Source organism: Desmodus rotundus, chromosome 3, assembly GCF_022682495.2.
Source record: "Desmodus rotundus isolate HL8 chromosome 3, HLdesRot8A.1, whole genome shotgun sequence".
In the NCBI taxonomy this organism is placed as follows: Eukaryota; Metazoa; Chordata; class Mammalia; order Chiroptera; family Phyllostomidae; genus Desmodus; species Desmodus rotundus.
The window spans coordinates 194,518,642-194,544,339 of NC_071389.1; the positions used below are offsets into that span (position 1 = coordinate 194,518,642).

The window sequence follows — 25,698 nt, forward strand, 5'->3', positions numbered from 1 at the left end:
TGTGCTCCGGGCGTCAGGGCCTCAGCTTTAGGACAGGGTGCTCAAGGGCCTCTCCCGGGAGTTCCCCACCTCTAGGGGCTTCCGGCCTTCCTGGGTGAGGGCCCCCCCCAACAGTTGCCCATGGCTGGAAAAGACAAACTCTGAGTGTTTGGGACGACAGATAGACAAATCCAGCGAGAAAATGGTCCCAGAGCAGGGCTAAGGGGCGGGGGCACTCTGGCTACCCACAGGTAGGACCAGGACAGAGACACAGTCTACCTGCCATAGCCCAGGTGCGAGTGCCAAGCCTGGGCCCAGGGCAGGTCCAGCCCCGTCCTGGGCCGGCGGTGGGGGGAGGGGCTGAGTGGAGGAGACTGGCTCAGGGAACTGGAGGCGGCTTGCGGCACGCATGCGCTGCACACAGGCCTGTAAAGGGTCTCCAGCCTGGAGGCCCTGTGGGCGGGTGGGGGTGGGGGGCGGCTCCAGGGACTGGGACCAGAGCCAGGGTCGGCCTCACCAGGCTGGCATGTGCTGCCTCTCTCAGGCGCAGGGCTTAGAATGGGCCTTGCTGCTGGACTCACTTGTCCTTGAGTGCCTTTCCTCCAACTTAGCATTCTGTGCATTTCAAATCTACAGATGAGCTGAAAGACTGGGAGGATAGATACTCGCACATCCCTTGCCCAGGCTCACCGATCATCACCCTTTTGCCACCGTTGCTTTCCCTCTGGTGCTGTCTGTTGGCGCCTGCGCCTGCATATACACAGATCTGTTGGTCTGTTTCTCTGTCTGAACGCAGCCGGTCTGCTAAACGGTCTGAGGTGCAGGCACCCTGACACTCGGGCCTCCCGCGTCCGGCCTGTAAGTGAAGGGCAGTCGCCTACGCTACCAATTAACACACCCCGGAAAGGGAAGGTTGGTACAATGTTACCCGATATACAATCCACATCCAATTTTCTCAGTTGTTTCAATGTCTTTTATTTATGTAAAAAAACATTTTAGCCTCACCCGACGACATTTGTTCACTGCTTTTAGAGAGAGGGAGAGAAACATCAATGCGAGAGAGAAGCATTGATTGGCTGCCTCGCTTACGCACCTGGAGCCGGGATCATAGGCACCTGGACAGGGATCAGGGGCCACCTGCAACTGAGGCGCGGACCCTGACAGGGACCAACCCGCAACCGTCCGGTTGAGGGATGGTGCTCCAGCCAACCGAGCCACACCGGCTGGGGCAGTAATGTCTCTCAGAGTTTATTCTTTTTCAGCTTCCAGGTCCGATCAAGGGTCACGTACTGCACTCAGTTGTCAGGCCTATTTGCCCCCTTTCACCGGGCACGTGTCTCCTGCTGTTGTTGTCTTTTGTGTCTTTATGTTTTGTCTTTGAAGAGTTCAAGCCATCCTCTTGCAAAATGTCCCTAGTTTGGGTCTGTCCAGTTCTCTCTCACTAGATCCAGGCTGAGTTTGAACAGTTTCAGTCTCTTGGTTCCTGGAGGCAAACTGTTACCCACACCCGTCAGTCTCACGTCCTGTGTCCTGTGTGAACGGGTCAGGGAGTGCCCGGCTCGTCCCAGCGCTGGTCTCCTTTCTAAAAGCCTCCCTTAACGTTACAGGGGCAAACACGCGTTGTGGTTGTTTCCCAGGTGCACGGCTTCGCTTGCTTATGAGACCACAGTGGCCACTGGCTTTATTGTCTAGAAATGATCTGTTTATGAACTTGCCCACTGGGGTGTGACTGGTTTTCTCTTCAGGACTTGTAACAGTATTTCATTTATTCGGAGGGTTTTTTCTAATTATTCTTTGCCTTTTCATCATATGTATGGTTTTCACAGCATGAAGGTTCTTTCTTTATTACAAAAGTAATACATGCTTATTATTTATAAATGAAAACAATACTAGTGTACCAATTAAAACTAGTGTATAATGAAATTATACCAGTGTATACAATTAAAACACTTTTAGGCAGCGGTTTTCAACCTTTTTCATCTCATGGCACACATAAACTAGTTACTAAAATTTCGTGGCACACCAGAAAATATAAGTATAATTGTGATTCATTCACACCGGACAGCTATTGTTGGGTTGGCATTTTTTTTTTATTTGACAGTCTGCGAGAAAGGAGGTGAGTGCCCCTGACTGAAAAGTCGGGTATTGCATGTTTCAAAAATTCTTGTGGCGCACCGGTTGAAAACCGCTGCTCTTAGGGTATAAAGCAAAAAATAACAGCCTGCCACGACCCAATTTCATTTCTCACCGAAAACTGTGAGTAATAATGTGGGATGGACCCACGCACACACTCACAGCCCGTTTGCCCAGCTTGGTGCTACGGGATTGTTTTTTAATCAGCCTCGCGCGCACACTCAAGCATTGACTGGTATCAAGCCCAGCGTCTCCCTCTTGAGGTCTCTTCCAGAATAGTCTGAGAATCCCAGAGGCTCACTCCTTCCGGAGGCCAGTCCCACTCCCACAAAGGGCCCGGCCTCCCTGCCGGTGGACCCCAAGGTCACAGCCCTCCCCTTCACACCACAGCTGTGAGCTGCAGTCACCTGTCCACACCTCGCACAGTGCCAGCACAGAGTAACCACGCAATAAACGTGCACTATTATGTATACCTGTAGGGAGCTCTCGAATTTCCCTATTTCATAAAATGAGATCCTCCACACACATTTTTCTTAGCTTGCTTTTCTCAGCATGTCTTAGACTTTTCCCACGTCTGCACGCACTGCCTCCTGTCCTGGGTGAGAGCCACAGGCCTCCCGAAGGGCAGTGTCCGTGCACGAGATTAAACTGTCGCTAAGGGTCAACACCTTCCGGCTTTGTCTCAGTGGTGTCTTCTGTCACTTTCCATCTCAGAAAATCAGTTACAGTTTGTTCAGGTAAATCAGTTAAAGTCCACCTGCAACGCTGTCACCTGCATGTCCATTCCTTTGTCCTGGGAGTGTGCGTTTGTTTGTCCACCATCTGACTTTCGGTCCACGGGAGGTGGCAACTGTTTCCCTAACTTGGGGGAGGCAGGTGAAAGAGCAGCTTCCCCATCGTGAGGCTAAGGAGGGACCGGGAGAGCCTTTGGTTGGGGCAGGAAAGGGGTAGGCCCACTGAGAGAGGGCCCTGGGGCCAGACTCCCTGGCCATGGCCCCCTCTGGACCCATCCTTGCTTTTATACCAGGAACTTGCGAGTCTTTCTGCTTCCTCCCTACATCCCCAACAACGAACGCTTCAGCAAGTCCGGCAGACTCTTCCTAAATATTTCTCACATCTGCTCCTTCCTTCCACCTCCCCTGCCATAGCTTTAGTTCAGCATCCACATAGCTGAGACGGCCCGTCCTGGTCTAGCCACCCTGGTTCTGCCCTCCCCTGCCCACCTCCCGCACTGCAGCCTGCAAAAAGCACAGGTGCGGCCTAGAACAGCTGAAGCCATGCACATTGCAACTCCTTCCTGTTGGCACCAGGTCCTTGTGGCAGAAAACCCACAGCAAATCACAGAGCAGGAGAATGGAGACAGCCCCGCTCTCCAGCCAATATGGTGGTGTGCTCATTTCCTAAGGCTGCTGTGATAGATTACCTCAAGCGCAGCAGCCCACGAGAACACAAATGTATCTATCACCTTATAGCGTAGGAGGCCAGTAGCCCAAAATGGGTCTCCCTGGGCTAAGATCAAGGTGTCAGAAGGTGTGTGTTCCTTCTGGAGGATCTAGGGGGCAAGACCTGTTACCTGCCTTTTCCACGTTCAGAGGCAGCCCACACCCCTTGGACTGTGGGCTCTTTCTATCTTAAAAGCCAGCAGCAATGGGCCAAGCCTCCTGCAGGCTGCCACCTCTCGGTTCTGGGGCTTCTGGCTCCCCTTCCCCAGGCAAGGACCGTTGTGATCACATTGGGCCGCCTGAATAATCCAGGGTAGTCTTCTATCTCAGGATCAGCAATTTTTATTCCATCTGCAACCTCCTCCCCTGCTTGCCGGGTAATAGAACATGCCCACAGGCTCCAGGACTTCGCTCAGGAGCATCTCTGGGAGCCGCTCTATCATCACAAGTAGGACGGAAGGCAAACTGTCGCTTCTTCCTATAGTGGGAACCACATTCTGGGGTGGATTCACTGTGAAGTGGACCTCGCTGAAGTCTGAGTGTCCCTGCCTTGCCCAAACCCCTTGCCAGGTCCTGAGAGGAATCCCCAAGTCCCTTTGGAAGGCTCTCAGGGGGACCCCAGCCACATGGATCAGACAGTTAATTAGGAAAAATTACACATTTCTGGATTTCATGGTGCTTGTAATATTTATCGGTTTTTTAAAATCTACAACTTGTGAGTTCTTTTCTCAGTGTAAATATAAATTCAGTGTTTACCTAATATTTTATTAAATTTTGTATATTTTTAAAGGGACCCCCCCCCCAAATCAGTGTGTTCTCTGACCATAACAGTGAAGAGGAATGAGTCTTAGCTTCTTGCACCAACCTGGGTGACTCTCAAAATACGTAACACAGGGAAAGCAGCGAGCCACAGGAAGATACCCACAACCGGGGGGAATAACTGGAACAACTGCAAGACATAAAAAAAAACCCACATGTGATTCCATTTGTATGTGATTCCAAACCAGGCAACACTAAGATGTATAGTGTATGAGGGTAAGTCCACGTGGGAAAATTAGAAAGAAAAGCGACAGAACTGTTTACATAATTTGGGGGTAAAGGTCACAGAGACCTGACCCGGGAGAGGCACAAAGAGGGCGTTGGAGGGACTGGCGAAGTTTATCACGTTAACTTGCACCACGGGAGCATGGCTGTCTGTCTCCGTATTCGTCTTAGCATCATAAATATGTTGCATGATCTCTAGCATGAATGATATTTTCATAACTTAAATTGTTAAAACAACTGGATTAAGTTTTTAAAGAAACTTGAAAGTTTGAGCTAAAAATTCTGCAGTGGCTTCTCAGTGCACTTACAAAATCCACACCCCTCGCTGCGGCAGCTAAAATCGCTACGTGCTCAGGTGGGTTCACTTCTCTGAGGGCATCTCACGCCACTCTCCCCTTCCCTGTCCGCACCCAGCCACAAAGCCTACCCCGGCACCCAATCTGCAGAAGCCTGCCTGTCACCCCCTCTCAGAGCCCCCGTTACTTTCGTCCTCGGAACTTGAAACAATCACAATTTGCAATGGTATCGACTCCATCCGTCCTCCCCACTGGACTCTGAGCCCCGGGAGGCCGAGTGCCTGGTCCAGTCTGGTACTCGCCGGGGCCCCCCCACTTCTGAAGGGCTTTTGAGTCATACAGTCCGAGTTGAGGCTCACATTCTGTGAGGGGGGTGAGGCCGATGGGAGAACGAGGCAGACAGGAGAACAGGGGTTCCAGAGGGAAAGCGGGGCAAGACCTGGAAATGGAGGGAAGGGGATGGGGATGGGGGAGGAGAGGCCAGCAGAGTAATCTCCTCACTACTCTGGAGGGATGGCCGCTATGACCTGGAGGGCTGGGTCCCCTCTCTCAACAAGGACCTGGGGTTACTCTTTGCCTGGGGGGCTACCCCCTACCCCTACCTGGCTAGGTGTCGCTTACACTATTTAAATTGAAAAGTGATGGGTATTTAGGGACACACGGAATATAACAGAGTCCGGCCAAGGGGTTTCCACAATGTCCCCTCCTTCCCTACCAGTCACACTGCTGCAAAGTGACCAGAAAGTGCCCGCCCTGCCTGCAGCTCTCTGCCTAACCAGGGACTCTCAGAGCACGGGGACAGCCCTGGCTACGAGCCGGGCCTCACTCGGTGTCACAGTGGATGTGGGGGGTGCTGCTCACGCCCCCAGCCCCTGCCCGGTGATGCATGTGGATCGCTGTGTGTGGGAAGTAGAGCAATGGTCCCCGAAGATGTCTGCGTCCCGACCCCTGGAGCCTGTGAATGTGCTCTGCCACACGGCGGGGGAATTAAGGCTGTGCCTCGGCTGACACCTGGAGCTGGGAGATTATCCTGGATCACCCCATAGTCCACTGGAATCTCAAAGGTCCTTAATGAGGGAAGTGGGAGGTGGAAGAATCGCAACCAGAAAGAAGGCAGCATGAAAAAGACTCGGTCGATTGGCAACAGCTTCTATGATGGAAAGGGTCCACACGCCAAGGAATGCAGGCTGCCTCTGGAAGCTGGAAAAGACACAAAACAGATCCTCCCCCTAGAGCTTCCAGAAGGAACGCACACCCGTCTACTCCTTGATTTTAGCCCAAGGAGATCCATTTTGGACTACGGACCTCTGGAACTGTAAGATAATAAATGTGTGTTGTTTCAAGCCAGAGTTTGGCGTAATTTGTTACAGCAGCAGCAGGAGACTATACACGGGGTAATTCATTCCTCTCCTACCTCCCCTCGGAGTAAATGGCAGAGGTCCAAGGTCAGCCAGCCACAGCTCTCTGACTTCATCTGGGGCACTGCAAGGCAAAATTTTCTCTACTCGCAGAAGAAGCCTGAATACTGTCGTGGGCCGTATAACAACCCTGCAGTCGTTGAGGGGATGGCAAATACAACAGCGACCCAAAAAGCTTTCCCCTAGTGCTTCCACAGCACACTAGTAATGCGTAAAATGTTACGCAAATACTTACGCTGTGTTGCAGTTGCCCACAGTATTCAGGACAGTAACAGTAACCTAGGAGCTGTAGGGGGACAGAATTTGTCACCCCAACGTACGTTTCCTTGGCATAAGGAAACCTACCTACTTTAGGTTGGTTAACTTTAAGAGGTCCTATCCCAGTACCTGGCACATATCAAGTGAATTCCTTAGGGTTCCAAAGCGCAGAATAAATGCTGTTTTACAAGGTCTAGGACAGTACATGTGGCGCAGTGGGAGAGTCATGGGCTTAGGTGTCTGTCAGCAGTCACCCTCCTTCAGGCTGCCCCCACCCTCGGACAAGTCCTTTAGCCCTTCTAGACACTCCCCCCGCCCCCCGCCGCCTGAAAAATTAAGATGTTATGGATCGAGGGCTCAATAAATGCCGGCGCATGCACACATGCACATTAGTAAAAACACGACCCCTGGCATTCTAATGCGATGTACACTTTTCCATACAGGACTTCATTTCAACCTCACCCCAGCCCCACAGGTAGGTAGAGCCCCCTTTTGACAGGTGAAAAAATCAGCAAGGAGGCCTGGGCCTCTCCGCGCGCGACTGGACGGAAGATGTCTGACCTCCTCCCCACGCCCGGACCGGGGCGGCCAGCGGTTCCGAGCTGCGGGAGGGTCCCGGGCTGCGGGCGCAGTGCGGGGCTCGGCGCCCGCCAGGAGACTACATTTCCCAGGAGGAGTTGCCCGCATCTCTGCGGCTCCGGGATTTTAAAGGGCTCGCGTTGAAGGGGGCGTAGGGAGTTCTGCCGTCTGCCGGCGAGAAAACGGCTCTTCGATCCATAAATAGGGCCCGGAGAGCAGCCTGCCGGGGGCCCGAGTGGGACCCGGCCTGAATCGAGGAGCCCCCAGGCTCTGCAGAGGCGAGGTGCGGCCAAGCCGATCTGGAAGCAGCCTCTCCTCACCTTGCCCTCCTCGGCCTCGGACTCTGCACCCAACTCCGGGGGAACCTCTTCCGGACCCCCTCCCCGCCCCTCCCCTCCAATTTCCTGAGCTGGGTTACGGGCGGCGAATTCGGCCGCCAGGCGGGAGGCGCCCGCGACCCCTCCCTCCGTTTCTGGCGCTAGTTCCGGGAGAGAATGTACAGGTCGTCGGGATGGGCGGGGATAGGGATGTGACCGCAAAAAGCCCCGGGGCGCCGGCGCTGAACCTCACAGTGCGCCCCCCTAGGCATCCTAACGAGTTCCTCGGCCTCTATGGGGAAGGGGCGGGTGATGGGGTAGAATCACGCCGCTCGCCTCCCCAGGCTGGAGGCGCAAAGGATCAAGAAACGTGGGGAGAGCAGTTTGCAAACTGTAACGCGCCGTGTAAATAAAATTATTTCGTCATTGTGTCATTGGATTCATCCAGTAGCGATTCTAAGAGGTGCACAGACTGGGGGGCGGGGAGGTGACATATCTCTGAAAGCTCAGGGCGGGACGTCTGGGACTTGGGGATGTCTATTTGGATACCTATTTCCCCGTCCATACCTTAGTGGGAACCGGAGAATTATCTTTGAAACTAACCAGAACAAACCCACCAGAATGTTGTGTCTTCAAATCAGGAAACTTGGGGGTAATTGACATCCACCAAATAAGAACTTAACCTTTTGAACTAACCTGGCCCTTCGCGCTTCCCTTCCCCACCTGTGCCACCGAGAGAAGCCCAGGGAGAAGGCATGTGACGGCACCAAGTCTCCGGTCTCCCCCCTCCTTCCCCTAATCATTTGGATTAATCCGTCCCTGGGGTGGGGGTGGGGGAACCCATCTATTTCCCTGGCCTCAGAGACGCCCAAGTCCAGCCTGAGCCCTTCCCCCTCCCCACGTCCCTAGGAAGACCCTGTCCCGCAGGGAAACCCTCCGACCTCCTCCACCGCCGGCGTCTGCGAACAGCTCGCGGGCAGTACAGGAGACACGCTCATCATTTTGACCAGCTATAGTCCCCGCATACCACTCCCCCCTCCCCGCTCGGGCTCCCAGGGTGTTGTTTTGAGTGAAGAGTGATGGGCTTCTGCTTGGGGAATAAAAGCGGGCACGTTGTGGGATGCGGCTTAGGGCGCCAGCATCCCAGAATCTCAAACCAGGGCCCCTGCCAAGCGGGACCCTGCATGTAAGTAGGATGTCTGTCGCAAACAAGGTGCTCGGTCCCAGAAGTTCTGGGGTCCCTTCCGCTGGCCTGTGGGCCCCTAAGTCCCCTCAAAGCCCCTCCAGATTCCCTAAAGACGGTGGTGCCCCTGGTTTGCCTCATCCATACCTGCCAAGTCCAGGAAAAGATGTACACATTTTAACAAAGACACTGCATCCTCCCAGCAAAATGGCGGTGGTCCCGGCCCCGGTTCCCTTACCGACCGTACACTTTCCGAGGATTAGCTAAGTGCCCAAGGAACGAGGCCCCGTGCCTCGACCTCTCCCCCGAGCCCCGTTTTCCTAAGCTCTAAGGCACACAGAGCTTTCCTCATCCCTGGGGCCCCCAGGACAGCCTCTGGTTAGAGCCTGTGGGGCAGCTCCTCCATGGTGGGCCTCCCGCCCGAGACCCCCGCCTCGGAGGGTCCTTGGGAGGGTGACGGGACCCCCAGGCTGGGCCTCAGGGGTGGGGACAGCGAGCTTTGTCTCTGACACCCCCAAACTCCTAGGCTGAGGAAGGCATATAAATGAATTCCCTGTTAGGATATATGGGAGATGTGGGGGTCTTTAAGGAGAGCAGGAGGCTCGGGAGACCCCTCCTCACTGCCTCAGGGGACCCTGGAAGCATTGGGGGTTCGGCCTCAGGAGAGAATCTCCACCGCAGAGGTCAGGGGGCCCACTGGGGGAGAGCCCATAGAGGAGGGGGAAGGGACAAAGTTTGAAAGTGCCCTTCCAACTCTCCCAAGGAAAGTTTGCTTAGGGGCCCAATGGGCAGAGAGGGGTTAGAGGTGCAGGGAGCCCGGTGGCGGGATGACCCCCGAGAGGTGACCCGACCCTGGGGGAGCGACCCCTCCCCCCTGTCCCGGCTCGGCCCGGCTGGGAGTCGCCCGGCTCGGGGCCGCGTGTGTTAGTTGGGGCCGCTTTCTGGCCACTCCGCCGGGCTGGGGGACCCCGCAGGGGGCCGGGAGCGGTGTCCCCGGTAGCACCAGGGGGGGAGCTTTGCTACGGGGGGTTTCCCGCACCGGGACTCCCCGGCCCCGCAGAGCCAGCCCCCAGCAAAGGGGAAATGTGCCGGCAAACCAGCGGTCCTCAGCGCCGTTTGGGGCGCCTGGCGGGCTCGGGGGGCGGCGGTCCGGCCAGCAGGCCGCCTGGCGGGGGAGCCCAGGGAGCCGGGCAGCGACCCCGGGCGGCGGCGGGGAGCGGGAAGGCCCGGGGCGGGGAGAAAGGTCGGATTTGCTCGGCGGAAGAAACACAGATGGCGGCGGCGCAGCGCCATTCCGGGCCGGGAGCAGGCAGCCAGCAGCCCTGTCCTCACCGCGGTCCGCCCGCCGCCGCTAAATACCCGGATGCGCCGCCTGAGCGCCAGACGCGGAGCTGGGAAAAGAGAGGCAGCGGAGGCGGTGTCAGAGCCAGCGCCAGAGCCAGCGCCAAAGCCAGAACCAAAGCCAGGGCCAGAGTCGCAGCCGCACGCAGAAACAGACCGACCGGCGGCGTTGGGCACGCAGAACCGGTCCAGCGAATCCTCCCGCGACGCGAGCCAGGTCCCAGGGAGCCAGGCTTCGGACTGGCCTGAGAGTCAGGGACGCGAAAGCCGATCCCGAGTCAGGCTTTGCTCGGCCTCTGACGGGGGCTGGCCGTTTTGAAGGCACCTTCTTCAACAGCAAGACCAGGCAGCCCACCATGACCGAAAACTCCACGTCTACTCCTGCAGCCAAGCCCAAGCGGGCCAAGGCTTCCAAGAAGTCCACAGACCACCCCAAGTACTCAGACATGATCGTGGCTGCCATCCAGGCGGAGAAGAACCGCGCTGGTTCCTCGCGCCAGTCCATCCAGAAGTACATCAAGAGCCACTACAAGGTGGGCGAGAACGCCGACTCGCAGATCAAGTTGTCCATCAAGCGCCTAGTTACCACCGGGGTCCTCAAGCAGACCAAAGGAGTGGGTGCTTCGGGGTCCTTCCGGCTGGCCAAGAGCGATGAGCCTAAAAGGTCAGTGGCCTTCAAAAAGACGAAGAAGGAAGTCAAGAAGGTGGCCACGCCAAAGAAGGCAGCCAAGCCCAAGAAGGCAGCCTCCAAAGCCCCCAGCAAGAAGCCCAAAGCCACCCCAGTCAAGAAGGCCAAGAAGAAGCCGGCTGCCACGCCCAAGAAAACCAAAAAACCCAAGACTGTCAAAGCCAAGCCAGTCAAGGCATCCAAGCCTAAGAAGGCCAAACCAGTGAAACCCAAAGCCAAGTCCAGTGCCAAGAGGGCCAACAAGAAGAAGTGACAGTGGAGCTTTTCTTGTGGACACTCCTGCCTGTCTCCTTATTTTCTGTAAATACTTTTTTCCTTCTCTTACTCCTCATCTGCAGCCCCTTGCCCCTTTGTATTCTGACTGTATGGGAGACAGAATTTGGATTCCTCAGAAATTAGGGAATAGTTCATTTTTCCTTAACCAGTCGTGCAAGGACAGCAACAACAATCTCATCTCTGTAGTGATGGGAAATATTTTGTTCTGGTAATTTGTTATTAATCTACTTAGGGTTCGGGGTGGGTTGGTGTGTTTTGTTTAGCTGGATGGTTTGTCGATACGAAGGTGAAAGTGGGGAGTGGGGAAAATCCGGAAGGCAGCTTATTCTGGCTAATTGAGAGGGAGCCCAGGAATTGTAAGGTTTGTAGGAGTATCTTTTAAGACAAGTGAGCTTTAAGTTGAGCGGCCCTTGTGAGTTTCAGAACCTTGTTGGGGAGGGAGAGGGGTGGCAGCAGCTGGGACACCAAGTAGGGAGGTGGAATACACCCTCTGGGCCGACTTCCACCTCCCAATGGTGAGCAGTGGGGGATCCAAGTCCAGTTTTCTTCTCACTTCTGTTAGTCCTTGTGGCCTCCCTATTGTCCTGGGGAAGGGAGGGGGTGTCAAAATGACAGCTGGTCTGAGAAGCTGTGGCTTCTCTCAGCTGGAAACTAGCCATGGGGGGGGGGGGGTCGGGTCTTTGTCACTTCGGAAAGTCTCCTGTTATGGGAGTGGAAACTTTGGGGGAAGGGTGGGGAGTCAGTCAGCCAAGTGCCTCAGTGAGCCCTATTGAAACTTGGGTTTTTCCACGCAATTGGATTGTATTCCCCTAGTTTTTGGTTCCTCCTGTACAAGAGGTGGCTCTGGTGGTCTGGTGAGTCTCCAGCCCTGCCACCACCACTTAAAAACTTCCCGACCTCTTATTTCTGAGTATTTTCTAAGTAGTGGTAGATGGGGGAGGGGGAGGGGTGGGGAGTGGACAGTAAGACATACTGCAGTCGTTTTTCAATCGCTAAGTAGTTTTACAGAGCTAGGTCTGTGTATGTGCGTGTAAATGTGTATATACTTATCTAGAGCTAGCACTTAACGTTTCACACCCGGGAGCTGGGAGAAAAAAACCTGTACAGTCGTTCTTCTCATAATATAGGAAAGCGTGCAATTGCGCGTCGTAACCCTCCCCACTTTTTTTGTAAAAAAAAAAAAAAAAAAAAATGTTATTTGTGCCGGGAAGAATTTGCTGTCTTTGTAATTTTAAAACTTTAAAATAAAAACCGAAAAAGGGCAAAATCTGGGCGGTGTTTTTCCTCACTTCTAAGACTGTAGAAGGCGGAGCAATTGGGCAAGTAGTAGGGGGAAATCTGGGGGCGTTTGCACCTGAGAAGGGCGGGAGCGTTCCAAGAGGTCCGCAGAAACCGTAGGACTGGAGGGGATAGGACGTGCCTCAGGCTGCTGCCTTTGGGATCCAGAACACCCTTCCCGAGAGATGCGTGTGTAGGCAGGGGATGGGAAGGGGCTGTGGGGATCTGATGGGCTGGGCCCCGCCGGGTTGCCTCCCTTCCCCTTCACGGACCTCTCCAGTCTCAACTTACACATCAATCCACTTTCGTCTGCTGCGCCTCCAGCCCGGCCCCGCCCACCTGCCCTTGGGCCCGCCTTTGCGCCCCTTCCATGGAGTTTCTCTTGCTCTGATTGGCTGGCGGGACCCAGCCCCCGGCCACGTGACCAGGCCGCGGTGCGCAGGGCTGCTGGACAAGCAGTCGCCCTCGCGCGAGGTAGCCGAGGTGAGCGTGATGTGGGCCGGCTCCGTTCTCCGCACCGCGCTCTGCCGGGCCCCCGGCAGCCGCCGCGCGCACTCGGCGCTGGCTCAGCTGCGTGGCATATTAGAGGAGGAGCTGGAAGGGATCCGCGGGGCTGGCACCTGGAAGAGCGAGCGGGTCATCACGTCGCGTCAGGGGCCGCGCATCCACGTTGACGGCGTCTCCGGAGGTAACTCCCCCTCCCAGGAGTCGTCGGACGTGGCCGGGTGTTAGAGGGCCGTTCTGAGGCTTGCGCTGAATGGAGGTCCTGGAGGCACTGGGAGGCGAGAGCCCCTGCACACGTAGCCACTGGCCCCTTTTCCAGCTAGCAAGCCTACCATACGGCCTGCTAACCTGGTTAAACCCGTTTCCCTGAAGGGAGGTGATTTGCCCTTGAGCACCTGTTTGCCTCAGAAGGCAGGGCAGGACAGGCCCAACCCTGGGAGAACGTGAGAAAAAAGAGACAAGCCCAGCTGGGTCCCTCCAGGAAGGGTGATGGGAACATGCAGCAAGAAACCCCACATTTCTGCAGCTGCTATTTTGTGTGCACCCCTAATTATTGCACGTGGGACACGTGGACTCTTGCAAACCTCCAAACGTTGGAATGACTAATTGCACTTTACAAACCTAAAAGCTCATAGATGTGAAGTGAGTGGCCCCATAGCCCCCAGCTAGCTGCAGGAAGAGCTGGGCTTTGGTCCAGGTCTCTGGTTTGTTGGAGCTGGAAGATCAGTGAATGAGCCAGAGAGGCCAATGTCACAGTGAGTGAGGGGCTCTTGGAGTGCTGCAGGAGTCACACCATGAATTGGCACACCTGGTCTCTCATTCTTGTCTAACCAGCAGTCACTGCCCCTCTGTGCCAGGTCCCAAGTAAGTGCTGGTTACAAAGGCTGGTTCCCTGCCACTGCCTTCTGCCCAGGAAGTAGGCTTGGAATTCTTGGTGCTGTGGCACTCATTTGTAAAACAGAGGTCCCAGGAGATCTCGACCTCCCCTCATGGGAGGCTTGAAGCAGGTCAAAAAGATGGGGAATTAGGAGACCCCAGTACGCATCCTGTTTTTGCCTCTCCTGGGCCCAGTAAACCTTCCTTCTCAGGCCTCCGTTTCCTCCTTGGGTCAGCTGTGTTCTCTTTAGGCTTTGTCATTCAGGGTCCAGGTCTCAGAGGCACCCCCTTCGGGGCCTGTGATTCTATACCAGGCAGCAGAGTGAACATCAGACCTAGGGGGGAAACCCTCTTACCCAGGGGGAAACCAAGGCCCGGACGATGGGTTGCTGGTGGTCCTCAGGCCTTCGAGGCAGGGCTGGGTTCTTTCTTGGGGGGAATTTGATTCAGAGCCAGAGATTAATTTTCTTTCCCTTCAAGGTGCCGCTCTGGGAGTCCTTTCCTGACCTTTCCTCTCCTGTAGCTGGTGGATTTGGCGCCTCCTAGGGGCCCCCAGTTCCCAGTCCTGGCCTCTGCCCCAGAATGAATCATTCTGTGTGGTGGTTGCCTCTTCAAGGGTGAATCCAGGTTCATTTATTTTCTGGGTCACCAGGGCCTGGCACCTTTCCAGGCCTTTCCTTAGGGCCTTGAGCTGCTGTGTCTGTTCCCTGTCCTCCACCTCAGGAATCCTTAACTTCTGTGCCAACAACTACCTGGGCCTGAGCAGCCACCCTGAGGTCGTCCAGGCAGGTCTGCAGGCCCTGGAGGAGTTTGGAGCTGGCCTTAGCTCTGTTCGCTTCATCTGTGGGACCCAGGTATACAGTGGGTGTTGCGAGGGGGTGGGGTTGGGCAGAGTGGAGCCTTGTCCCCAGCACTGGGCACTGACCCCAGCTGTCTGCTTCCCACAGTCAGCAGGGCTACCTTAGCCAGCTTAGCTCATCCCATCCCAGGGCAGAGTTAATACATGTAAAAATGCTTAGAACAGTGCCTGACACACAGCGATGCTCAATGAATGCTGGTTATTGTTTTGTAAATGTAACAAAATAAACTTACATAAATGTGAAACTTTAAAAAGTGTTTACTCTGTGTCCAGTGCTGTTTTAAGAATGTTATAACGATTAATTCATTAGCGCTCATAACAATCCTAAGTGATACGTGCTGATTTCATCCCTGTTAAAGAGATGAAGACTCAAAGGCCCAGAGAAGTCAAGTGACTGGCTTAAGGGCACACAGGCTGTCAGGGTTCCTTGTGAACCCAGGTGGCTTGGCTCACGAGTCCATGCGCCTGGCTGCTTGTGGTTATTATTACCGAGCCTCTCAGAAACTCGAGGATGAAATAAATGGTGGAACTGCCGACTTGCAGGGCACTTTCCAGCAAAATCCTCACCCAGAATGGACAGCTTTCAAATCTAAGAATCTGGAGTTCTTCTCTTCAACTCTTCACTTAGAGTTACTTCTGTAATCCTCTGCCATAAAGCAGTCAAAAAAGACCCTCAGTTTGATATCAGGAAGAGACGCCTTCCTTTGCCATCAGTACCCATAATTTCACTCTCTGAGCCTCATCAGAAAAAGAAGAGCCCACCAGGAAGGACAGCTAGCAAGCCCCTAGTTCTCCTATGAGAACCATCCGCCAGGTTCCCTCTGGCTCTGAGGAGCGCTTGTGGGGAAGAAAGGAGGGAAAGGCCAAGGCTGCAGGCCTTCTTGGCTGGGTGTGTGTGTGGCCTGCTAAGCCTCTGTCCCCAGGGCTTGTCCCATGTGACTCTGCAGGCATTAACACCTGTCCCACTCGCTTTCTTCAGAGCATCCACAAGGATCTAGAAGCAAAGATAGCCCGCTTCCACCAGCGGGAGGATGCCATCCTTTATCCCAGCTGTTTTGATGCCAACGCTGGCCTCTTTGAGGTGTGTGGGGCCGTGGGCGGGAGTTGGTGAATCCTGCGAGTCTGTGGGAGGCGTGGGCAGTTGGGAGAGCCTGGCAGGATGCCAGCGCCATGGCTAGAGGCTCCAGTGATCATTTCTTACGGATGTCAGGTTGGGCGAGGCAGATGCTCCAGGAGGAATCCTGAGGCTTGCAGGGAGGCCACCTTCCCGGGTATTTGGGGGTAACCTACCTCACCTGGATGGCTGGGAGTGGCAGGGGCCAGGCACTCCCCAAACACATCCTCACCTGCTCTCACGAGAGCAAGGCCCTGGCTTAGCCCAGCCCTGGGGCTCTGGGGACCCAGGTAGAGGCAGAGGGCACCTTGCCCCCCTGCCCACAGGAATGTCCTGGTTGGTAGTGAAATTTGGACTTGGGCTGAGTCATGGGAGAGGGAGGACCCCCAGGTGTTTGGCTGATGGCTGTACTCCAACTGCCTTCCTCCAGGCCCTGCTGACCCCAGAGGACGCAGTTCTGTCAGATGAGCTGAACCATGCCTCCATCATCGATGGCATCCGTCTTTGCAAGGCTCACAAGTACCGCTACCGCCACCTGGACATGGCCGATCTAGAGGCCAAGCTGCAGGAGGCCCAGGTGGGACGAGGTCCAGGTGGGGCAAGGACTGACTTTATCCTCAGCCTCCCGAGGGTTTGAAACAGCCAAGATTAGAACACAGATCCCTCAGACCCGGAGCGCTGTTTCGATTCACCGTGCTGCCTTGGGCGCCTTATGTGTGGGCAGGCTCCCACTAGGCAGAATGGCAGGGTTTGCTTATGGAAGGAACTGGCCCCACCCCACGCTGCCCTCTGAAGGGGACACTGAGAGCGTCCTCATCGCCCAGGGCTGAGCACAGCTCCAGACTGCCCTGGACGAGATGGGTGAGGCTCAGAAAGGCAGGCATGGGGCAGAAGATGTTCCAGGCCCAATGCAGCAGTGCCTACGTGCCCACCTCTGTGCCTGGCACTGGGCAAGGGGAGCTCTTAGGACCCCAAACAGCACAGAAGGTGGGTGACTACGCCAGCGTGTCACACTGAACGCCACCGGTCCTTGCTTCCCCTGCAGAAGCATCGGCTGCGCCTGGTGGCCACTGACGGGGCCTTTTCCATGGATGGCGACATTGCACCCCTGCAGGAGATCTGCCACCTCGCATCTCGATATGGTGCCCTGGTCTTTGTGGACGAATGTCATGCTACTGGCTTCCTAGGGGCCACAGGACGGTGGGAGCATGTGGCACCCAAGGCCTTGGGTTGGGCTGCTAAGGGTGGGTGGGAAACCAGGAAGCCAGCCCCAGCTCAACCCATGCCTGCAGGGCGCTCAGGCGGCCAGTGGTGGCAGTGGCAGCTTTCCTTGCAGGGGCACGGATGAGCTGCTGGGCGTGATGGACCAGGTCACCATCATCAACTCCACACTGGGGAAGGCGCTGGGCGGAGCGTCAGGTGCCTGTGGGGTTGTGCTCCTGGGGTCCCCTTACCCACATGCAGGGCCTGGGAGGAGTCTCAGGGAAGGTGGGGAGCGGGGACCTGGGACTGCAGGCAAGAGGGCAGCGTGGGCTGTGTGCTCTCAGGAGGGGTGTAGGATGAGCTCTGGCTCCTGACTACCCCCACCCCCCTCTCTTTCTCAGGGGGCTACACAACGGGGCCTGGGCCCCTGGTGTCCCTGCTGCGGCAGCGTGCCCGACCCTACCTCTTCTCCAATAGCCTGCCACCTGCCGTTGTTGGCTGTGCCTCCAAGGCCCTGGACCTGCTCATGGAGAGCAACTCCATCGTTCAGTCTATGGCAGCCAAGACCCAGCGGTGCGGTCCCTGGCCGGGGCAGGAAAGGCTGGGGTGGGGGGAGCTGCTGCAGCCTGTCCCTGTGTGGCTCCCCAGCCCAGGCCTACAGCTTCTGCCTCTGCCCATTCACGTGCCCAGCAGGCTGCACCGGGACTCAGCTCCACCTCTTCCATTTCCTGGCACCTTTCTCTGCAAATGACCCTGTGTCTCCCCATCTCTTCTGTCTTTCCTCCTCTCTTTTTGGTCTGCTTGTTCCTCCACCTGACTTTCTGGGTCTGCATCTCTGTCTTGGTTGGTTCCTTCTGCAGATTTGGGCATGGATCTTTGGTCATATGTCCATCAGGAACAGGTGTGAATGGTCCACAGCCCCCCAGCGACCTGTGACACTCAGCTTGTGCCCACAGGTTCCGCAGTAAGATGGAGGCTGCCGGCTTCACCATCTCGGGAGCCAGTCACCCCATCTGCCCCGTGATGCTGGGTGATGCCCGGCTGGCCTCTGGCATGGCAGATGACATGCTAAAGAGAGGTAAGGAGGCCCGGACAAAGGACTGGCTGTGGGGCCTAAGAGAAAATAGCAGGGAACCCTAAACCATGAATACTCCCCCTTATCACTCTTCTACTACTCTTTTTATTTCATTTTATTTTTTTTAAGTTTTTAAAGCCAGGATTTATTTCTATTTAAAAATGCTCAAGAGACTTTAAAAAGGCCCAAAGATGTCCCAGTTTAATATAAGATCACACTGAGGCGGTGTTTTTCGGTTCCTCCATTACTAAGATGTTAACTTGACCCTTGTTAATGAAACACCCTGGTAATTCTTCCAGTTGGGTCACGGTGATTTCCTCTGACTCCTGGTGTCTTTCATAAACAGCCATCAGCTTATGAATGATGAAAAAATGTAACCCAGAAATAATTGAAACGTCTGCAGATTCCACTTAATATCCTTTCTGCATTGTTCTTCGAAACCAGGCCCCATGGAGATCACTTTGAGTAGTGGGGTCATGAGGAATGGCCTCTGCAAAGACTGGTAAACGCAGCTCTTCCAGAACAGAAGCCAGCAAACATCCTTCAAGACAAAACACACCCCCACTGCCCTTTTTAGACCAGCTGTCCACACTGAGAGACCCGGGCCTTGAGGCAGTCCGTGTTTGAGAGGCCACGGGCAGCTCCCTCGGCCTCTGTGACCCTAGGGGAAGTGGGGGCAATGCGTTGTGCCCAAAGCCTGCTTGGCTCTGAGGAGCCCCAGGTTGATTCTCTCTACCTTCCCAGGCATCTTCGTCATCGGGTTCAGCTACCCTGTGGTCCCCAAGGGCAAGGCCCGGATCCGGGTACAGATCTCAGCAGTGCACAGTGAGGAGGACATCGACCGCTGCGTGGAGGCCTTCGTGGAAGTGGGGCGGCTGCATGGGGCATTGCCCTGAGCCCTGGATAGTGACAAGCAGAGCCAAGGTCCCCCACATCCACGGCAGCGACACAGGGGCCTTTGATTGTCAGCCCAAGCCAGAGGCTCTAATCCTTGTCAGAGTCCTAAGGGTGGGCTAGGCAAGGCCTATGCCCGTGACCATGAATGTGAAACAACTGTGGAAATTGGCTGCGACGTGTTGCTTTATTCTCTCTCAGCCGTTGGCCTGCTCTGTGATCGGCTGAGAAAGCAGGCAGGAGCTGCGGCCGTGTGTGCAGGCTCCCGAAAGCTATAGTAGCCCTTGGAGCTGACTACATCCTCCAAATTAAGATGAGACCCAGGCAGCTGGGCTGATACAGCAGGGCCGCTGTCTGGCTCAGCTGGAGTCTGTGCTGCTGCAGAGGGAGTTGAGCACCAGCTCTGCGGGCCCTGTCCCTTGCTGCGTGCCACCCCCCTACTCTGCTGCCTCCAGAGTCTAGCCCTGGTGAACACCTTGTCCCCTGCTCCCCAACCAAAGGATGGTCTACGGCTGGCTAGATAAGGGGCTGGGCACCCATACCCATGTTTGGAGGAGAGGCAGAGGACTGAGGCCCCAAAGGAAAGTGTGGGTCACTATTGGAGAGGCCACTGCCAGTCTGGAAACCTGTATTCTAATCCATTTTGTCCCTAACTCTGTGGCCATCCCTACCTAGTGTGTGCCACACTGTATCAAGCTGTGGATGTTATCTTAATGTCTGGGGCTTTTCCAGCTCGCTCAACCCCAGGCCTGCTGGCCTAATGGCCAGCCGCCAGGGGGCGCAGCGAGCTCAGGCTCCAGCCGCTCGGGCCCCACCCCTCCAGACTTCTGGCCTTGGACTCGGCCGTTTGAGCAGCTCTGCTGCCGAGGCCAGGAGGGCGGATTGGCTGCTGTGAAAGCCCTGTCCACCCTTGTCCTCCACAACGACTTGCTGCGCCTCTACTGGAGGTGGCAACCCCCTTCCCACGGTTGCTACCCCTAGCCCTTCTCCATTGCCCTCCCCACTCAGCCTTATAGGCACCAGGTGGGGGCGGGGGGCGGCTTCTGAGTCACCATAGCCCCAGTCTCAGCGGTGTGGCCTTGGGAAGCTCTCACAATTTGCTGGGGGTAGAGCAGGGAGGATGAAAAAGGCCCCTATTAACAACGAAGAACTAGGACAAGGTCTCTGACGCTCCGTATCCTCAGCCCTTCCCTTTCCCTGGGAATCTTGGGTGAACAATCTGGTTGAGCTCCAGCCCAATCCTGCAGGATTTTTTTAAAAAAAGATTTTATTTTTAGAGAGAGGGAAAGGGAGGGAGAAAGAGGGAGAGAAACATTGGTGTGTGAGGTTGCCTCTCGAACACCCCAACCTGGGACCTCACCTGCAACCCAGCATGTGCCCTGACCAGAATCGAACCTGCGGTGATGGCCAGCCCACTGAGGCACACCATTCAGGGCCAGTCCTACAGGACTTGACTCTGGGATTCTGGACATCCTAGCCTGTGATCTGGAAGAGCTTTTGGCTGGGGTCCGGGAGTCCAGGGTGCTGGGTGATGCCGCCAGGGGGAGGGGGCTGCTGTGGCCACATCAGCCGCAGGCACACTTGCATGTAGCCACTACCAAGGTGGGGCCCCTGGTGCCGGGTGCACTGTGGCAGTGGCGAGGGCACACAGCTGGACACCAGTGCTGAGCACAGCAAGCAGCTCGATGTGTGAGGGCTGCACAGGCCAGCAGATCACACCTGATGGCCACAATCACAGTCAGTGTGCCCCACCCCGGGGGGAGCCAGAGCACCTGGCCCAGGCCCACCCAGCAGCGGCACAGACTGTGTGCCGCTGCTGACATAGCACTCCCCAGTGGGTAGCAGTGGCGACGCGGCATCCTGGGCCTGGCCATGGTATTGCCCTGTGTGGTAGACCAGGTACGGAGCGGTGCTGGCCCTGGTCCACCGCCAACCAGAAGGGGTCCTAGGAGGTGTCGTCCGGAGCAGCAGCAGTTCCGGTGGCTCGTGCTTGGGCTTGGGCACATACTGGTAGTCGTCAGTATCCATGACAGACTCGACGGCTGGCCATGGATCAGCCGCACTTCTGCCTACTGTGGGACCATGGGCTGGGGGTACTGTTCTCAGGGCGCACAATCCACATTCGGCACAGGGTTCCAGCCACGGCACCCGGAGCAGCATTTGGAGCAAAGGGGAGAGGGGACCCCAGGGGAGTGCTGGCACTGAGGCCTAACAACATACCCTGCCTGCCTGCCCTACGGTTGGGCCTTCTGTGGTCACCTCCTGCCCTCTGCATCTGCTCTCAGAGCTGCTCGGCCTGCAGCTACTGAGAATTCCTGTAATACTGCCAGAACCCAGCCAAAGGCAAGAAGGAGCCTCACCGTCTGGGGCCCCCATGGGGAGGTAGGACAGCATGTCAGGGACCTCAGAGGCTTTCAGGGTGCAGGCATGACGCGTTCGTGTGTCCGGGCTGCTGGCAGTCTGCCGGTGTAGTACTTTCATAAAGGGTGGACCTCTGTCAATGATTCTAAAATCCCACCACACCTGGAATTCTCCTTTTCAGTAAGCATAAGATTCTATCGTTCTGACTCTTTAATCCAATCTGATAGCTCTGAATTCAGACTTGGAGAATCTAGGTATGAGCCCTAATATCTTCAATTCAGGGAGTCTCTTTCCAAAAACGGAGGGTGCCCCGCACCTGGGGTGAGGGACACCAGGCTTCAGAGGGGTGCTTCTGCGCACCAGCAGAAGTCCCAGGAGCCTGTGAGGGAGCGGCTGAAGAGTTCGCTAGCTCCTCCGGCCTCAGGTGTAAGTCTTGGCTTCATCAGCGTCCCCTCAACTATTTTCACTCCCCCAGACGTCCCCCTTAACATTCTTTCCACCCTCCCGGCTTCTAGAAAGACTCCACATGCAGTCCCTAGCACCTCCTCTCTCCCTTAACTCCTTGTAGTCTGCCTTCTGCCCCCTCGACATCTGTTGCTAAATCCAATGTACCTGGCAGCCTAGGTGCTCGCCTCCAACCCTTTGGCCGTGCGGTCCGCTCCTCCAGGTGGTCAGGTCAGAATCCCTTGATCTAATCAGCCGTTCACCAACAGCTTTTTAGCTGTTGCCTGGAAAAGAGGCTTCTGACGGTCACTCGTTAAATCGGTCCACCCCAAGCCATAATAAACTAATTATAAAATAAATGGGCAAGTCCTGTCTCTGCTCTAGAACTTTCACTAGTTCCCCATTGCTCTCAGTCCAAAGCCAGACTCTTTGGGTGGGTACATAAGTTCTCCACTGTCCAGCCAGACTGAAGCCCTGGACAAAGCTTAGGGAAGCTGATAGGTCTCAGGGTTCTCGGAGCCTGGGGGAGGCATGCTGTATAAAGTCTGCAGAAAAAGGACTCATATCCTGGTCTCCTAGCCTAGGGCATGCCATTCAAGACTAGCAATCCTGTCTTTAAAAAAAATAAAAACATTTTTCTTATTTTTAGAGAGGAGAAGGGAGGGAGAAAGGGAGAGAAACATCAGTGTGTAAGAGTTACATCGGATCAGTTGCCTCTCTCACACCCCCAGCTGGGGACCTGACTCACAACCCAGGCACGTGCCCTGACTGGGAACTGAACCGGCAACCTTTCAGTTCGCAGGTTGGCACTCAATCCACTGAGCCACACTGGCCAGGGCTAGGCATCCTTTCTGAATCTGGATTGGAGCAGGAGAGGGGAGGATGGGCAGGGCCACAGGAGGTGGGAGTGCCAAGGATGGGATGGGCCCTGGGCACAGAGGGGTTAACTACAGAGCAAATCTGAGAGATCAATGGGTTACTCACTGCAGAAAGAGGCAGAAGCAACGCAGAGAAGCAGAGAAGAGCCAGGCAGAAGAGCATGCCACCTGGGGGAAATCAGGGACTGAAGAGGAGGTGGCCATTGGGCGCTCTGGAGAGACTGCCCGAGTCCGGCTCAGCAGAGGAGGGGCCTTAAAGGAGAAGAGGGAGAAGTAAGAGGCAGACCTGCAGGGAGGCACCAAGGGGCGGCCGCTGAGCCAGGGAGCAGCCTCAGCCCGACGGTTTACCAGGATCAAGCAGGGGGCCCAGTGCCCAGGACTGAGGTGGGTGTTGCCCATCCTGCAGCGTGGGAGGGTCTCAGCATGCTGGGTGCTGGGTGCTGGGGGATGGGAGCAGATACCTCCTTTCTTCCCTCTCCCCTGCCTGGCCCCCTTGCTCTGAATTTGTCCCACCAACCTAGAGGTCCCAGGCTTCGGGGGGATCCACAGGTAGTAGTAGCCGATGTGGGCTGTGGGGTGGGGCAGGGGAGGGTGGACGCAGCTTTCACAGGTGCACACGCACACACGCAGCTTCACACAGCGCCACCTGTTACACACAGGCTCTCAGATGAGGCCTCCAGCTGGGAGTCAGAGGACCAGGGTGGCGACGCCTCGGTCTGCCACTGGGAGTGGGGTCTTCAGCCTCCCACGTCCCTTCTCTGGGTCTTGATTTCCTCTCAAGTGCAAAAGGGGGCCAGAGAGTGTGGGGGCTCTCCCTAAGCGGGACTCTCCACTGACGCAGGGGCGTCACCCTTGCTTTGCTGACTTTCACCCACGTCCAAGAGTCTTCCCTGAGTTTCAGACCCTCATTGAGAAGAAAATCTACCCACTCCTGAGGTCAGAGTGCCCCTCCCCTCACCCACTACCAGGTCCTCACAAAACTCTGCCTGTGTCTTTACCTGCATCATTGGTTGGAGGTGTCCATCACCTCCCTTATCAGCCCTTCACACTCTGCACTATGGGGGTGTCCCCTGGGAAACTGAGAAACCCACCTCAGACACCAATGTGACCGTGCCTGGAGCTTGCACAGTAGGTCTCGGAGATAAGTTTTGGCTCTGTCACCTACTCCCACCCCTAGAGTAGCTTCTAGCCCAGGAGACCGGGCTGGGAGCCCTGCCTGAGAACCCCAGCTTCTCTTCCACAGGTGCCGTCTGTTGGAGAGATGGCTGATGCCCAGAACATGTCCCTAGACAGCCCAGGGAATGTGGGGGCCGTGGCAGTGCCTGTGGTCTTCGCCCTCATCTTCCTGCTGGGCACAGTGGGCAACGGGCTGGTGCTGGCAGTGATGCTGCAGCCTGGGCCCAGCGCCTGGCGGGAGCCAGGCAGCACGACGGACCTGTTCATTCTCAACCTGGCCGTGGCCGACCTCTGCTTCATCCTGTGCTGCGTGCCCTTCCAGGCCACCATCTACACGCTGGACGCCTGGCTCTTTGGGGCCCTTGTCTGCAAGGCTGTGCATCTGCTCATCTATCTCACCATGTGTGCCAGCAGCTTCACGCTGGCCGCCGTCTCAGTGGACAGGTGCGCTGTGCCCGGGACCCGGTTGGGTCTGGGCTGGGGAGGGAAGACCTGAGCAGAGGCTCAGTGGCCTTAGGAAAGAGAAGGGGGGATGGCAAAGGGTGATGAGAGAGGGGAAAGGAACAGCTCTCAGGCCACCACCCTCCAGTCTCTGGACGCCTGCAAGGGCGTGTTTGAGGGGACCATCCTGCCCTCTCCCCAGCTCCACTTGAGTTTCTCCCAAACATCCCCGTGTCTCAAGTGTGGGCACAGGGCCTGTCACACGGCGGGTGCTCCTGAGTGTGAGGTGAACGGCAACCGCAGCACACGGATGCGTTCAGATACTTTGGCACCCCCCACTCCTGGCCCGGGGTGTGGTCATACCTGCTTCCAAGGCTTGAAACTTGGGATCAAATCCTGGCTCGCTCTCTAGCTGATGACCTCGGCCAAGTCATTTTCCTCTGTGCTTTCAGGCACTGCTCTCTGAGCACTTTGCCCGTTAAGCCCCGAACCACCACCACCTGGGAAGCAGGTCGAGCGGTCACCCCCACGGCTGAGATCAAGGCCTCCAGCCCCCAGGGCCCATCACAGGGTTTCCGTGCGGGCGCGGATGCTGGCTGCCAACCAGCCGCCCGCCCCCCCGCGCTCACCCGGCGCCCGCCCGCAGGTACCTGGCTGTGCGGCACCCGCTGCGTTCGCGGGCCCTGCGCACCCCGCGCAACGCCCGCGCCGCCGTGGGCCTGGTCTGGCTGCTGGCGGCGCTCTTCTCGGCACCGTACCTCAGCTACTACGGCACGGTGCGCTACGGCGCGCTGGAGCTCTGCGTGCCCGTCTGGGAGGACGCGCGCCGGCGCGCCCTCGACGTGGCCACCTTCGTCGTGGGCTACCTGCTGCCCGTGGCTGTGGTGAGCCTGGCCTACGCGCGCACGCTGCGCTTCCTGTGGGTGGCCGTGGGCCCCGCTGGCGCGGCGGCCGAGGCCAGGCGCAGGGCCACGGGGCGCGCGGGGCGCGCCATGCTGGCGGTGGCGGCGCTCTACGCGTTCTGCTGGGGCCCACACCACGCGTTCATCCTCTGCTTCTGGTACGGCCGCTTCGCCTTCAGCCCAGCCACCTACGCCTGTCGCCTGGCCTCGCACTGCCTTGCCTACGCCAACTCTTGCCTCAACCCGCTGGTCTACGCGCTCGCCTCGCGCCACTTCCGCGCGCGTCTCCGCCGCCTGTGGCCCCTGGGCCACCGCCGCCGAGCCTGCTGCCCTTTTGGCGCCCGCCGCACCGTCCGTCGCATTCGCCCGGCGTCCTCGGGCCCTCTTGGCTGCCCCGTGGACGCCCAGCCTCGCGGAAGGCTGCCGGCCGGGGGTGGCTGGGGCGGGGAGCCCGGGGAGGAGGCTGCTGGCGGCAGGGAGGCTGGACCGGCCCCGTCTGCTGGAGGACCGAAATAAACCTTGTCCACCTCCATTCTGCTGGGTGTCCTCTGCCTGTCATTCCCCTTCCCCAAGGGCCTGACGCTTCTAGGGGATGGGGCTGAAGCCAGAAGCCCTGTGAGGAGCAGTGGCTGTGCTGGGCCCCCAGCCCAGTGGACACCCCCGGGCAGTGAAAAGGGGGGGGATACAGTGCAGAGCAGCTCCGGAGACGGGCAGCCGCAGACTGTGTCCACAGCTGGTC

At 56.9% G+C, this 25,698-nt stretch overlaps 3 protein-coding genes across 3 annotated transcripts; all 3 read left to right on the forward strand.

Moving 5' to 3' along the window:
* The first annotated feature begins 10,005 nt into the window (after nucleotides 1-10,005).
* H1-0 (H1.0 linker histone) lies at nucleotides 10,006-12,115 on the forward strand. The gene has a single exon (XM_024579520.4). The coding sequence runs from the start codon at nucleotides 10,347-10,349 to the stop codon at nucleotides 10,929-10,931; it is 585 nt and encodes a 194-aa protein (XP_024435288.1). The 5' UTR covers nucleotides 10,006-10,346; the 3' UTR covers nucleotides 10,932-12,115.
* A 545-nt stretch (nucleotides 12,116-12,660) lies between these two features.
* Nucleotides 12,661-18,932, forward strand: GCAT (glycine C-acetyltransferase). The gene is made up of 9 exons (XM_024579502.4): nucleotides 12,661-12,920; nucleotides 14,336-14,466; nucleotides 15,451-15,552; nucleotides 16,016-16,162; nucleotides 16,631-16,785; nucleotides 16,922-17,004; nucleotides 17,190-17,361; nucleotides 17,745-17,866; nucleotides 18,608-18,932. Exons 1-9 carry the CDS (start codon nucleotides 12,725-12,727, stop codon nucleotides 18,757-18,759), a joined length of 1,260 nt encoding a protein of 419 aa, XP_024435270.1. The 5' UTR covers nucleotides 12,661-12,724; the 3' UTR covers nucleotides 18,760-18,932.
* A 4,748-nt stretch (nucleotides 18,933-23,680) lies between these two features.
* GALR3 (galanin receptor 3) lies at nucleotides 23,681-25,488 on the forward strand. The gene is made up of 2 exons (XM_053920932.1): nucleotides 23,681-24,060; nucleotides 24,704-25,488. The coding sequence occupies exons 1-2, from the start codon at nucleotides 23,702-23,704 to the stop codon at nucleotides 25,473-25,475; spliced, it is 1,131 nt and encodes a 376-aa protein (XP_053776907.1). The 5' UTR covers nucleotides 23,681-23,701; the 3' UTR covers nucleotides 25,476-25,488.
* Nucleotides 25,489-25,698: the final 210 nt, after the last annotated feature.